At 42.5% G+C, this 15,899-nt stretch overlaps 1 protein-coding gene across 1 annotated transcript; it reads left to right on the top strand.

Moving 5' to 3' along the window:
• The first annotated feature begins 555 nt into the window (after positions 1–555).
• On the top strand, positions 556–4,885 carry LOC141586245 (putative alkaline/neutral invertase D). The gene is made up of 5 exons (XM_074407417.1): positions 556–706; positions 1,726–2,145; positions 2,312–2,743; positions 3,065–3,623; positions 4,349–4,885. The coding sequence occupies exons 2-5, from the start codon at positions 1,768–1,770 to the stop codon at positions 4,642–4,644; spliced, it is 1,665 nt and encodes a 554-aa protein (XP_074263518.1). The 5' UTR covers positions 556–706; positions 1,726–1,767; the 3' UTR covers positions 4,645–4,885.
• The last annotated feature ends 11,014 nt before the right edge of the window (positions 4,886–15,899 follow it).

Genomic DNA, 15,899 nt, shown 5'->3' with positions numbered 1-15,899 from the left:
CGTTTTTATTTTATTTTTATTTAAATAATTACAATTCAGAGTTTAGAAAGATTATATAATGATTAAAATATTAGATAAAAGAAAAAAAAAGTAATGAAAGAAAGACTTGTTTCCATATTTAGCGAGATTCTATTGGAGGAAAACATTTGAAAATTATTATTTTCTTAGTATATAAGAGGATTATATACATCCACAATCATCGAACAATTGATAGACTATACCACTAGTTGTATGGTTTAGAATCCAAGCTTTGTACTAAAGTTTTCGAGTACTATTTTTAAAAATCTGAGTTATGCTGTAAAGTTTCTGAACTTATACACTTAAATATAAATATATAGTGGTTGTACAATGTTAAAATTTATATATTCTTTTTTCACCAAGAATTTATCAAATCAATGGGTCATTGGATCTTACTTAAAACTTAAAACCCTCTTATTTTTTTTAACTCTATTTTAATTGGCCGTAAAAGCTGTCTTAAGTAAAGTTAAGACGGTTTTAAAGAAGGACTACGAGTTCCACCCTCATCCGAAATGTTTCATTCCCTCACCAATCACCACAACACTATATATAATCCAACTCCACCAACCATGCTCTTTTTTTCCCTTCTTCCTCTTCTCCTCTACAATTCCTCCGGCGAAAATCGCCGGCAATTTCACCGTTAATTTCGCCGGGAAAATTTAACTCATTATCTTCCCTTTATCTCGAGGTAATTAATAACTCTCTTCAATCTATTACGGAATATATTTTAATTTTATCAATTTTATTTTTGGGATCTCTGTTTTGCTCTATAGATCTGATGTTACTCCATTGTATTTATGTATATTTAATTCGATTATGTTTTTATAATTTTGTGTTATTAATATGTTAATATTCGATTTATTTAGGGTTTAAGTGATTTAGTCATTGTTGTGATCATCGATTTTTAATCGAAATGTTGCGGAATTTGTTCTTAGTGACGTATTTTGTGTATACTCAAACCGTCTCAATCATTTGTTTGCATTTTTATTCATTGTGAGACGTGTTTTAATCAAAGATAAACAAATGATCGGAATGTCTTTAGTTGTCGACTTGTAGGTATCCTGTGTTTTGTAGCGCATAGCCGCATAGTGTGCTGTGTTGTTAATACTTGTTATTAGGTTTATTTACCTGGTTATGGATAAGGTTGCGTATATTTGAACCTCGGAGAGTCGTGACTCATGGTATGGATAAACTGCTTGTGGTTTTTTTTTGTAAAGATGGATATGTGGAAATTACTCAATTAGGTATAAATATTGTTTCTAAGTAATGGTTTGTGGTACTTGTTGTAATGGGGGATATGTAGATATCGTTTCTTAATTTACGCGAACAAGGTTGTATGCCTAAGGACACCCTTGAACCCTTATAAGACGAGATCCTATTGTTGGTGACATATGTTATAAAAAGAAACTATGAATGTTGTAGAGAGTCACTGTATACAAATATACTCCCTTTGTCTCAGTCATTTGTTTACCTTTTATTTACTTTGTGGGAAGTACTTTAATCAAAGATAAACCAATAATTGGGACGGATGAGTATGTGTGTGTTCAAGATACGTGTGCTCTTGCTTTGAACATGGATATGTTAGTGGAAGTGAGTATCATTGAGATCTTGTATTTCAATTTTGGAGAGCTTATCCTGAGACTTTTTTCAAACTTTTCGTAATTTGACCAAGTCATATTCCGATCAAATTTCCTTATAAATATGTAGACTGCTGTAAAGGGGTGTCTTTGAGCAAGGCTTTTAGAAAACATGGATGAAGTTGGGCTTAGAAAGGTAAGCTCTCGTGCATCAATCTCCGACTTGGATGATTTTGAGCTCTTAAAGCTTCTTGATAAGCCAAAGCTAAATATTGAGAGGCAGCGGTCATGTGACGAGAGATCTTTGAGCGAGTTATCCGTTGGTTTAAATAAAGGGAGTGTGGACAACTTCGAAAATTTATACTCCCCTGGTGCAAGGTCAGGTTTCCATACCCCTGCTTCCTCTGCCAGGAATTCTTTTGATCCCCATCCTATGGTCGCTGAAGCTTGGGATGCTCTCCGAAGATCTATGGTGCACTTCAGAGGACAGCCTGTAGGCACAATTGCTGCTTATGACCATGCCTCAGAGGAAGTTCTCAATTATGATCAGGTAATGTTTATTTAAGCTATAAGATGTTAGTTTTGATCGGAACTTCTATTTTACACGCACAGCTTTGTCCGGAGTAGTATTTTTAACTTTTAAGAGGTTGGAATTTGCTGTCGATTAGTGGAAGAGAGTCGTAGTAAACAGTTTGTGAATATGGTTAATCGTGCAGGTTTTTGTACGAGATTTTGTGCCTAGTGCGCTAGCATTTCTTATGAATGGTGAGCCAGATATAGTTAAAAATTTTCTATTAAAGACACTTCAGCTTCAAGCATGGGAAAAGAGAGTCGACCGTTTTAAACTTGGGGAAGGCGTGATGCCAGCCAGCTTCAAGGTGCTTCATGATCCTGTCCGAAAAACAGACACTATAGTTGCAGACTTTGGTGAGAGTGCCATAGGGAGAGTTGCTCCAGTTGACTCGGGCTTCTGGTGGATTATTCTGCTTCGTGCGTATACCAAGTCAACAGGAGATATGTCACTGTCAGAATCACCGGAATGTCAAAAGGGTATCAAGCTTATCTTGACGTTATGTTTGTCAGAGGGGTTTGATACTTTTCCCACCCTATTATGTGCAGATGGTTGCTCAATGGTTGATCGGAGAATGGTAAAATATTGGAATGATGCATGTCTGAGTTTATTAAGCAAAAAACTGCCAAATATTGCTTCTTTATTTTTCCGAATTTAAAATTTTGATATTGAATATGTTCTTCAGTGAATATAACTTCTATCATGTCTAGATGTTTTCACATCTAACTTCTTTTCACCTGTAAAATGATCAGACATCTGTTTTTTCTCAATTTTGTTTGTAATACACTGCATGCTCAGCTTTGGTACTTGCGAATGTTGCGATTATTGTTAAACCTGTTAATGTCTGCTATAATTTCCGACATGAGATATCCATTTTATAATTATGATCATCTTGCAGGGAATTTATGGCTATCCTATCGAGATTCAAGCACTTTTCTTTATGTCTCTGAGATGTGCGGTAGCCTTGCTTAAACATGATGCAGAAGGAAAAGAATGTATTGAAAGAATACAAAAGCGTCTAAACGCGTTAAGTTACCACATGAGAAGCTACTTTTGGCTTGATTTTCAGCAACTTAATGACATCTACCGCTATAAAACAGAGGAATATTCTCATACAGCGGTGAATAAGTTTAATGTCATTCCCGATTCAATTCCAGAGTGGGTTTTTGATTTTATGCCTTGTCGTGGTGGTTACTTTATCGGCAATGTAAGCCCTGCCAGGATGGATTTTCGATGGTTTGCCTTAGGCAATTGCATTGCCATCCTATGTTCTCTTGCAACTCATGAACAATCCATGGCTATTATGGATCTTATTGAAGAACGGTGGGAAGAGTTGATAGGAGAAATGCCTTTGAAAATATGCTATCCTGCTATAGAAAGTCATGAATGGCGGATCGTTACTGGATGTGATCCTAAAAATACCAGATGGAGTTACCATAATGGTGGATCCTGGCCAGGTTTCTCTCTTTTCTTGCTTATTTTGGCTTCTGCATTAATGGATTTTGCGCGTTATAGAGGTTTACTGTAGTTTCACCATCACCATACTCAAATTCTCGTTATGTAGTTTTGTTCTCCTCTTTGTTAGGTGATCAAGTACTCCCTCCATTCCGATCAATATGCTTTACCTTTTATCTCCTTTTGTGAGGGTATTTTAATTAGACCTGGCAAGCTGACCAGACCCGAATGACCCGGCCCGACCAGGCTGGCCCGAGACCCGAAAATGACCCGAAATGCATCACCCGAAAGTGACCCGACACACCCGAAGTGCCCCGCCCCGAAAATGACCAGACCCAAAGTGACCCGATTTAAGTGACCCAAAATGACCCGAAATGACTTAATAAGGCAAAATCATGACCCGAAATGACCCAAACGACCCAACCCAAAATGACCCGATCCGAAATGACCCGACCAAAAAAAGACCCGACCCGAAAGTGACCCGATAAGTTATTGACCCGACAATGACCCGACCTAATGTGACCCGACCCGAATGCCGCATTTATCAGGCCTAATTTTAATCATATAGATGAACAAACGACTTTAACAAAGGGAGTAATTGTCAATGTTTATGTGTTGCGTAAGTTTTTCGCTGGCACACGATTTGCCATACTAAATCTACTGTACATTTTTAACTTTTTTATTTGCTCTTTGCTAACTGGCCTTTAATTCTTGGATGTCCTTGCAGTTCTACTATGGCTGCTGACAGCTGCTTGCATCAAGACCGGGCGACCACAGATTGCAAGAAAGGCCATCGATCTTACTGAGCAACGTCTGCTCAAAGACGGGTGGCCAGAATACTATGATGGAAAACATGGTAGATTTATTGGCAAACAAGCTCGCAAGTTCCAGACATGGTCCATTGCTGGATATCTCGTGGCAAAAATGATGTTAGAGGACCCGTCTCACTTGAATATGGTCTCTCACGAGGAAGACAAGTTAAGCAAACCGTTGATTAAGCGATCATCATCTTGGACATGTTGAGCCGAATAGAAATTTTGTTAGTAGTACCAAAAAAATTAGTCTTACAGGTGCTAATTAAAACTGTTATTTTGGACAACATTTATTCTTCGGCATTTTCATGCCATTTTTGAGCTTAAGTTCTGCCTGTGTAAACTAGTGACTGCAGAACTAGGTTCTTGTTATTCCATTAAATAATGTTCATATCGAAAGAAAATTCTTTCCGAATATATGAAGGTAATGAAACTAATAATTTTCGACTCCATAGTAACCAAGAGCTAACGGTCTCTTCTAGTTTCGAAAAACCTGTAAATCACCCAACCAAGTACACTCATAAACAGTATAGTTTCGCAACACGGTATCAGTATTGGTAGTTGTTCAGCCGGTTTTTCAAGCCCAGCACAATGTAAATCCGCTACTGTAATTGTGCCTGTGTTTTTCAACATTATTGCAGGCTGCAGCAAAGTTGAACATAATTTTTGCTGAAAAGTTTTTCATAAATTATTTTAGAAATAAGAATCAAATGTTCCTTTTCAGCTGGTAAACAAACGTTCTCTTTTATGGAAATAAATATGTTAATTAATAGCTCCACTGTCTTTAGTTCTTTACTTTCTGTTCTTAAAGTTTAGTTATATAGGTATCTGACATTTGTTGAGGTCTCTTCTCATATGTGTGTTGGGAATCCGTCTCATATCAATAAAATACGTCTTGAAATAGTTAAGTCCCCTTTTGAACGACCCATCAGCATGGTGAACTCAATGCTTATCAGCGAGTCGAGGTCCAGGGGAGACTAGAACTTGGGTTAACCATATATAGTTTTCAATGTATATTTGGGGTATATCCGTCACAGGTTTGTGCCGGGTCAAGTACCCACATGGACAGTTTAGACAAAAATTAAAGGGCCTAAGAAGTTACAAATGATTTGTCTTATCTACCCATATGAGTTTTATTTGATCCGTCACAAACTGGTGACGGGAATATCGATCGTCACAAATGAAAATTTGGGAATAATTAATAAGCAGCATTGTCAGGAGAAATTGTGTTATACACGTAACATTAGATTAAGAAATGAAATAATAATACACTAGAAGGTGAAGTGGGAATCTAATTCAGGTTGGGTTAATGTTGATTTTTTCTAAAGAATCTTCTTACATAGTTTAAGACTTAAGAACTTAATTAGGTGGTAATCCGTGTCACAATAGCATGGCCGTGATATTTGACTGTCCTCACTGGAATAACCTCAGCTCCACCTCACTCCGTTAGGTACTTTTATTGTAAAGTTTATCTTAATATGACAGTATTTATCTTTAGCTGAAAACGTAAGAATTATTATCTACTACCCACTTGTATATAGTATAATATAAATCTTTTACTCAGTATAATATAGTATAATATAAACCTTTTACTCCATTAGGTACTTTTATTGTAAATTTATCTTAGTATGACAGTATCTGTCTTTAGCTGAAAACGTAAGAAATATCATCTACTGACTACTTGCATATAGTATAATATAAACTTTTTACTCAGTATTAGCTTTTAGACATTCTTCTTTTATCCTCCGTATTAACTTTTAGACATTCTTCTTTTAACTCTTTAGTGTAGTTGGCTCAATTTAAATTTAAATAGGATAATTACTGTCTAAAACAAAACAAAAAAATTATACTTTTATATGAGACCGGTTCATAGTTTCTTTTTTGTGATAGTCTCTGAAAATATTATCGTAAGTCTAGTTTATATTTTGTTCGATAATTATTCATGGATTAGTGTGTAAGTTGATGTATGTGGGAGTAAATATAGTTTCATGAATTAATCGGGCATTATTTTGACACCAAATATTTTTCGAGAAGTAGATTGTTGAATTGAGGGATTTTAGTCTCTTCTACTACATACTCCGAGGGAGAGGTGGATAGCGGGCCGGGTTGAGCGGACCACGAGCTAAGAGTGGGCGGGCTCAAAGGGGTCGGGCTATGAAAACGTTGGCCATGAACGACCCGGTGAAGTGAGTAGACTGGTGATGGGCCAGGCAAGCTTGGCGGTGTGGGCTGCAAAAATCATAGCCTGAAGCCGTTTGAGTGAAGGAAGTGGGTTGTGCGGGTCTAGGGACAGCTGGCGGGTAATTGGAAGAAGAGACATGTGGGCGGGTCGGGCTAGTGTGGACCGGGCTGACCCGCACATATGTCCACCTCTACTCCTAATAAATAAAAGTGAGATCAAATGTGTACCGATTTAATTAACCTGGATCTAAAATAAAAGCTGTTTTTTTATATAATCCTCGACAAACAAAATGTATTTTGAATAAAAAGGATGAACTATTTAGTATAGGATACATGTGATAATGTGAATTTATACTTTCATTATCTCAATATGTAAAAAAAGATTTTGAAAATGTAATGAGTCCGATTGAACGAAAGATGTAATACATACATAGATTTAATGAGCACTAGCTCTTGGTTTGGACAGTAAGGCCCTGTTCTTTTGGACTTAAAGTTACTTAATTTAAGTTCACTTAAAATCATATAAGTTCAGTTCAGTTCAGTTCAGATCCTATAAGTTCAGTTCAGTTCAGATCAGATTAGTTTCAGTCCAAAAGAACAGGGCCTAAATCTCACTTTTAACCATTGTCCATACAACGGATGGGTGATGTGCATAAGTGCATTATCACCCAAAAAACTGTTGGTTTAAACAAGTTTATACTCTCTTAGTAAGTTACAACGGTTACAAACGAGAATTTTGGGTTGGAAATTTGAGTTTGCTATATAAGCCAAACTAATGTTGTATAATTAAGAGTAAAGTATAATTAAGGTACATATAATTAAAAATTGGGTGGTACTTGGTACAGACAAGTAGCAAAGTAGTTACCCAGGAAATGAGGAAGACCAAGAAAAAATAGACAGAGAGTTGGTTACCTAACTCTGTCATGTTTTTAATTTTGTCTCACATCTTTATCTCCTTTTATTTGGGTTCATTTTTTGACTTTTACCAATAAATATAACTAATTCTTGGTAAAATTACGGTGGACAATGATAGGTTGAATTATGATACTCCTCTCATTATTATCCTTATTATTCATCATTAGTATATACTTCTCATAATTATCCTTGATTTTTTTTGTACCAAGAGTAATTCTTACTTAATAATTATAGTATTTAAATTTTAAAGTATATGTGATAGGGTAATAATGTCATCTCACTTAACTCGGTAATTCTTTTACGTGTACAATTTGATATCTTATACTCGTACAATGAATAGGGGCATTATTGAAAGTCTGAAAGACAGTACAAAATCAAATGATGCTTTCTCGTTTAAATTCAATACCATATTCATACCAACTAGGATTCTCTTCATTTCCCGAAAGAAATTGAGGGTTCGCTTTGTCTAAGTGATCTAGATTAAATCTAATAGTGATCTAACGATTCGGGTTTCATTATGGAAAATAATGGAAAAAGAAAATGAAATAAGTTAAACAATATAAATTGTCTTGAGAGAGATCAATTTCTTTTAGAAAATGAAAAGGATACCAACCTGTACTCCTACAGTCCTGCAAAATACAAAACGAATTTAAAATGTGCTATATATCGTAACTTAGTAATATCTATTGTCGCAATCTCATTTTCCGATTAAGATAATTACAAATACATATACATAGTGTTTATGAAAACTATAGTGTCCATGGAATCTTAAGGTTGGCTTCTAATTGGATGAACAGGTAGTTTAAGGGATTAAGCTAATATATGCGGCAAATGTGTAAGAAATTCTTCTACATTTATGGGACAGCTAATAACAAGTACTCCCTCTGTTCCAGTGAGATGTTTACACTTCCTTTATTTTGTGAGGGGGAAATAAAAGAAGTGTAAACATATCACTGGAACGGAGGGAGTACTAAATTGATGTATTCCATTTTTTGATGTGGAATTTTAAGGTCACTTTATTGACTTTAGAAGCATCTCTATCGGTTGATTAATGTGATCAAGCAATTTTGTGTTGGATTGGCATCGCTTTGAGATGCCTTAACTTATACGGAGTAGTGCTTCTGTCAACTGTTATAACGAAAATAAGTGAACAACAAGCTTGAGTATCTTTATAACTACCTCGTCCGTTCAATCCGATTCACTGTATTTGACGAGCCCTTGTATATTTGGTCAAGTATAGTGAACTGATCAAAGGGAATACGTCCTTATGAATTATGAACATTATGTTATGACTTATGAGTTTGAAATGTGTTCTAAGAACAATGTTGCAAACACTAGATCAAATAACAACCGCGTTTATCTTAGATACAAGCTATAGTATAGGTAGAAATGTAGAATGGTTTTAGAAGGTTAAATTGTAAATTAACCAACGCTTTCAACAATTTTATGAAACAGAGTGTAATAGTTGGTTAATTAACAAGATAGAAGTAGCCTTAATTTGAGGCCACAAAATAGATTTCTAAACTATTAAGACAAGATACAAAAATCTTTAAAAAAAACCCTTAGTCTTATTTTAATTCTTTTCTAATTCTTTTCCTGAATGAACGAGCAATAACATTATTTTTAAGACTTTCTTCTAGAACTAAAGCATATAATTCCAAAAAGTTCCACAAAATAGACTGTTTCTCACAACATTAGGAGAATTGCTGATGGGTTGGTTATTTCGTCCACTGAACCGAATCAATCTAGCCCGTTAAATTGGTGGATACGAACAAGCCATTTTCAAAATTTACATAGGTCCGGCCTAATAACTTGTCTCAGATCCGCTAACCCGCTTCTCCGTTGGCTAAAAATTCATTACAAGTCTGGCACAACCTGCATTTAATACCTCTAATTTACCAGTTCATAGACTATACATCTGAGGTAGTATCTCTTATTGTTTATGTTCCGGGTGTAATTCCAGAGCAAGTATAGTTACCACCCGTGGCTTGTTGAATGATGTCTTGAGTTGGATTCTCCTTTGGTCTTAATCGTTCCTCTCGGCCTCTCCTGCAACAATGAACGAACTGAGGGCTTGGCTTTGTGTCAAGCGTACTCACTCCGACGCTCAAGTCAGTAAACTTAAAGGATAAGTTGTTACTTGGCTGAATGTATATTGTAGAGAGATAAGGAATATATTACCAGATGAATAGTGTATTTAGGTTTAGTTGTCTATTTGTTGGATCCTTTCCTCAATGAAGTTTGAGGAGTATTTATAGGCTTTCACCTTTTGTCACGTGGTAGCCAAGTGGCTAAGCGGTGGAAAGACGGTTACCCCTCGGCCGGGGTTTCTATGGCAGGCCGGCGGGCCCTGTTGACTCACCGCCGAGGGTCTTGGATATGAGTACGCGGGTAGGTGCCCCTACCGGCAAGTTGTCATCCGAGACCAGTGACCGACCAGATGGGTCGTGATCGGCTAGGCTATCTAAGTCGTTGACTTGTTTGTGGATATCTTTGACCTTGCTCAATATGTTGACTTGGTCGTGGTGCGAAATATGCCCCATCAATTTGCCCCCAGTGTAGTCTATGCCGTGGTATGGGCTCCGATGTACGTTTGAGCGTATATTCTGCGTAAGTATTTTGCGGAAAATTTCTGCATCGGCTTCTTCTGCGGCGGCTTCTTTTACCTCGGCCTGGTCTTTCTTAGGCCGTACCATATCCCCCCTCCGCATGGATGTGTAAAGGGCATCCGATGTGGAAAAGAAAGTGACGCTGGCCGAGACCAGGATTGAGTGTGCCGGTTGTGTTTGATTGCCCCGGCGCGCTACTTAGCTTGGTTGACCATGATGCGGCGGAGAACAGTGCTTGGGAATTTGTTGAGGAAGGTGAATAGGCAAGGAGATATGAATAGGCGTCTTGAAGACGCTTTGTTCTTCGTTGCATTGATTGACGTCTAACTGTTGCAACGATTGACATTCCGTAATTGCATGCCCGACACGTGTCCGCATGCTTTGATTGGTTGACGCCTCATGGGTCATTCGCTGATTGGTCCCTCTTTATGGGCTTTTCCCTATAAATAGGGCAGTTATCCCGTGAAATTGGCCACCAATTTCATTCTCTAAAATTTTCCTCTAAACTTTCAAGGGTTTTCTTTGTCTTCTAATTCTCGAGTTGTTACTCCGTGAGTGTTTTCTTTAAGGTAAACAAACAAACTTTCCATTTCTTAATTTTGTAAGTCTTTATGGTAAACATGTCTTCTCGCCGATGCGGTCCTAGTAAACCGACGCGGGGGGGTTCCCCGTCGCGCCTTGATGAGGAGGAGAAGTTGGACGTCCTCCCGATAAGGCACGGGGGCCCTAGGTCTCCTTCTCCCGAAGTCGATCCTCGGATTTTGGAGGAATGGGAGGATGACTACGATGTCGATGATGACGCACGAGGCGATTTTGGTGATGATCTTTGAAGAGGCTCGTCCCAAAGAGGTGAGGCGGTACGTTATGGATCACGGCGACGCCTGCAAGGTACGCGTTGACCGAGCTTGGACACATAAGTTTGCCGGTTGTTCGGTGAGAAATTTTTCGAGGGTCACTTCTTCTTTGGCGGGGGTACAAGATTGTTATCCCCGAGGAGGGCCAGGCCGTCAAGGTTGCCCTCCGCCGGCCATACCGCGTATACATGCGACATTTGGAGTACGGGCTCCGGTTTCCGCTAAATGAGTACGTCGTGGCCATCATTAAAGCTATGAACGTCGCTGTGGCCCAACTGCATCCGTTGGCCATGAGGACGATAGTCGGCTTCGTGTGGCTTTGTCTCTTCAAGAGGGAGGCCCCGACGGTAAATTTATTCCGCCGGCTTCATTATCTCCACCAATCGATCTCGGCGCGTCGGTTGGTACAGTGTGCACACGGAGAAAGGTTATGTCTCTGTTGACAAACTTACTTCTTGCAAAGACGGAGAAATCGGTGGGTGTATGTTAAGGTGCTTGGATGACTATCCGCTGCCCCTCTCCTTTCAAAGACCAAAGTGAATTTGCGGTGTGAGACTAAGGCGGAGCATGACGGATGGGTCACCGGAAGAAGCTTAAAATGGATGCCGGCAAGGTCCTTCTTAAAGAGGATGAGAAGGCGCGATGAGGCTTTTTGAGGCGGACAAGGGTGGGGTGTCGAAAAAATGGATTCCCCCAACGCAGATCATTCTTCAGGATGAGCCGCTCTGCCATGTCGGCCTCATACCGGCCCTAGCACGGGGTGAGTGGGGTCGGTGTGAGGCCCATCACCGCTCTTAATGTTCTTGTTTTTCGAACTTCGATTTATTTCTTCTACTTAATTCTTGCTTTTATTTTTTTTTTTTCGCAGAGACCACTTTGGACGGACTTGTCCGAGGATATCCTCCAGAGAATGGGGCTGCACAAAGACAAAACCGTTGCTAACCTGCACCCCAAGGCTCTGGCCCATGACCGTAGGACGTCGCCGAATGATCTTATGGACCGGGTGAAAAGCTTGAATGCGGTGGAGGCCCAGGCGAAGGTTGTTAGTAACATGCCGCGCCATACTCGAAAAACAAAGCCTTCGGCGGTGATGGCGTCGACATCGGCTCCGCCTTCCATCCCCCTGTTCAGAAGGAGACGGTGGAGATCGTTTACATCTCTAATGGGGATGACTTTGACGAGGAGGAGGGTCTCCCCTTGTACGTAAGAGAAAGCGACGGCTTTTACCGCTGCCGTTGCTTCCTGGCTGGCGACGAGGAGATGCGCCCTTCGGCCAAGAAGGCCAAGCACGCATCGATCTATCCGGTGGCTCGATTTAGCCGGTTCATCAGGCTGCCGATGATGAAAGCTCTTGGCATGTCGACGTATGTTGATACTGATGCTTTCTTTAAATTTTGTAGGTCGATCATTTGTCGATCGCCGCTCTTATTGAGCGACAAGTGGGAGAGAAACCGCGCAGTGATGATCATGACGTCGCCATTGGGTCTTCATCCCGGAAGGTTTCCCTTTCCCGACCGCAGATCGGTGATCGAAATGTCACTCACGACTCTTCAACCTGAAGGTTTCCCTTTCCCGACCGCATGAGACTAGTGATCGAAATGTCACTGCGACTCTTCATCCCGAGAAGGTTTCCCCTCCCGGCTCATGGCGGGAGGTGCGAGGTTGGTCGAGGAGCTGGCGAGGTGGAACGAGCTGGCCGGTGCTCGCATTATAGAGCAAGAGAAGGTCGTGGCTCAGTCCGCTCTTGAGCTTGATGTCACTAAGAAGGTGGCCGCGAAGGCGGGCTGGATCTCCTTAATGAGCAAAGGCTTAGGGAGATGTCGAGAAAGCGCTCTTGGGCGAGAGAAAGCTTAGGGAGGACGGGCCGAAAAGGAGGTCCTTGTTGAGAGAGCCAAGGCCGAGGCTGCTGCGGCCGAAGTTGCAAAGTTCTTTGGAGAAGTGTGACCTTGTTCGAGGCACGCCGACCTTTATCTCCAATGAGAGGAATGAATTTAGGGGCAAATTTCGGATCCAGGGGAAGGTGATCCGGAGCAAGGAGGCCATCATCAGGCAAAAGGAGGACGACATTGAGATGCTCCAAACCAAAATGCTCCCCGACCTGTGTTCGAATTCGGGATCTGGCCAAGCATTGCCGGGGAAGTAATTGAGGAGCTCTTTCCTCTTGAAGGTTCCTTTCCGTGGGGCGATTGTGACGAGTTGTTTGACGACAAGCTCGAAGCTAAGGAGAAAGCTGTGGAGGAGAAGGTCAAGGAGGCGGTGAGAGTGAAGATAGAGCAAGAGGCGGCCGAGGAGGCAATGCTATCGCCGAGAAGGCTAAAGCGGCCAAGGAGGAAGCCGATTGGGCAAGGGCGATTGAGGCCGCCGAGGCTAAGGCCGGTCTTGAAGCCGAGGCCGCTAAGGAGGCTGCTGGGTTGCCCCTCGAAGAAGGTCTTTGCTACCGCTGCGATGGCGAGCAACAACGACGGACATAGGAGATGATATCTGTAGCCTTGTCTTTTGGTTTGTCCTTGTAATTTCTTGTAATTCGTTGAACATTTTTAATAAGAGCTCGTTTCTTACGCCTCCGGCCGGCCGAGGTTTTTACCTCACTTCCTTTTCTTGCGCTAGTATTTGAGCCTCAACTGTACTTTTAGCGTCTTTGTCTTCGTCTAGGTTGTCTCCTTACGTTATTAATTGAGTGTCTCTTTTGTTTCGCCTCGGCTTGGCCGAGGCGTCTAGAGCGTATCTCAATGTGTTAACGCTTCTAAGGTATTTTGATTGCTTTGCGAGTATCAATCTACGCTGGTCGTGATTGCCGCTCTTGTCGGTGTGACAGTGTGAGCCAAAGCATCTCGCTTCTTATTACGGCTAGTGGCGTCTACCACTTGTGGTGTCTGCGACGACGCGCCTATTTCTTCATGAGGCTAGTGCGTCTACCACTTGGAGTGATTGCGACGGCGTCCAACCTCTTGGGGTGACTGCCGTGGCGTCTACTACTTGGGGTGACTGCGACGGCGCCTACTTCTTCATGGAGATAGTGGCGTCTACCACTTGAAGTGACTGCGACGGCGTCCAACCTCTTGGGGTGACTAGCCGTGGCGTCTACTACTTGGGGTGACTGCGACGCGCCTATTTCTTCAAAGAGATCTGCTGTGGCGTCTACCACTTGGAGTGACTGCGACGGCGTCCAACCTCTTGGGGTGACTAGTGGCGTCTACTACTTGGGGTGATGCGATGGCGCCTATTTCTTCATGGAGATCGCCGTGGCGTCTACCACTTGGAGTGATCTGCGACGGCGTCCAACCTCTTGGGGTGATCTGCCGTGGCGTCTACTACTTGGGGTGATGACTGCGACGGCGCTATTTCTTCATGGAGATCGCCGCTCTTGTCGGTATGACAGGTGTGAGCCGACATCCGCTTATTGATAAAGACTGCCGCTCTTGTCGGTATGACAGTGTGAGTCGGCGTCTGCTGCTTCCTAGTGACTATGGGAAGAATGAACATTTTGATGGAAGACTTGGATGGTTTTTCATTTAGGTAAAAACATGCGTCGGGGTGCCCACAATGTTTTTGGACACCTCCGCCGCTACATAGATTATTCCCGAGATTACCGGCGTCCGATGGCCTATCAAAGGCACAACGTCCTAGTCGGCCGCTAGTTACATCCATGAGGTCGCCCTCCGTTGTAAGGATAGACTTTTCCCCTTCTCCGATTTCTTTGCCACTTTGAGGGATTGCATGTTGCATCCTCTCGGCGGCTATCCGGACGTTGACCACCTCATCATTCTCGTCTTTGGAGACGAGCTTATGCGCTTCCCCCCGGTCCGAGACATACATCGGTGTTAGGGCCCGGATGGACATCATCCTGCGTCGGCCTCGCTCGGGGGTGACTCGGCCAATGAGAACGTTGTAGGCGGACGAGCCGTCGATGACCACGAACTCAGCCAGGACATTCTTAGCCGCATTCTTTTCGCCGAACGTCACCGGAGTCCGATCGACCCAGTGGTACCAGGCCGGCCCGGAGAAGCTGTATAGTGGGTTGGTGCGGGGGCTCAAGTCCTTGACTTTCGGTAGAGGCCGAGGAAGCACTCCCTGAACATGATGTTCGTGTACGCGCCTGTGTCAATCGGGCACCTCTTGACCAGGTGGTTGGATATGTCCAAATTGACTACAAGTGGGTCGTTGTGAGGAGCGATGACTCCTTCGTAGTCCTTCCTTCCGATGGTTATATCGGGGACGTTGGAAGCGGGGATCGTTGTGTTGGGCACAAAGTTGATGGCACGATATAGCTCGTTCAGTGCCGTTTGTGCCGTGAGCGGACCCTCCGTTCTCGTTGACCCCGATGACAACGTGGATCACTCCTATCCGTTCGAAGACGGATTTCTTACTGAACCGTCGTCGCGTCGAGTCTTTTGGCCTTTGGCAACGTACTTGCCGAGGCTCCCCTTCCGGATCAGCTCTTCAATGGCATTCTTTAGATGCCGGCAGTCGTTGGTTAAATGGCCGGTGTGGCCGTGGTACTCACGATCGGCTCGTGTCACCGTCACTTTTTGGCTTGGGGTCTCTCCCACTTCGGCCCTCGCTTTTGCTCGGGCAAAGACCTCGGCGGGCGATACGACGAGAGGGTTTTATCACTATACCGCCTCGGTGGTACGTTCCCCGAACTCCACCCGGCGCCGTCGAGTCCCGTCTCCTGGCGGGTTTGTCCGACCGTGACCTGTTACTCTCACGGCGTCTTTCATCGGACCGTGACCCGTTGTTGTCACGGCGTCTCTCATCCGGGTTGTCCTCCCGGTGACTCTTCTTTTCTGAGTGCTCGGCCTCGCTGGGGCCTACCCAGATCTTGTGATAGTCCTCTACCTTGATGGCCTGGTCGGCCATCTTCCTAGCGGCGTCCAAGTTCGGGCCTCCGCACTTGATGAGCTCAT

Source organism: Silene latifolia, chromosome 6 (assembly GCF_048544455.1).
Source record: "Silene latifolia isolate original U9 population chromosome 6, ASM4854445v1, whole genome shotgun sequence".
In the NCBI taxonomy this organism is placed as follows: domain Eukaryota; kingdom Viridiplantae; phylum Streptophyta; class Magnoliopsida; order Caryophyllales; family Caryophyllaceae; genus Silene; species Silene latifolia.
This window is presented reverse-complemented; position numbering and strand designations above follow the sequence as displayed.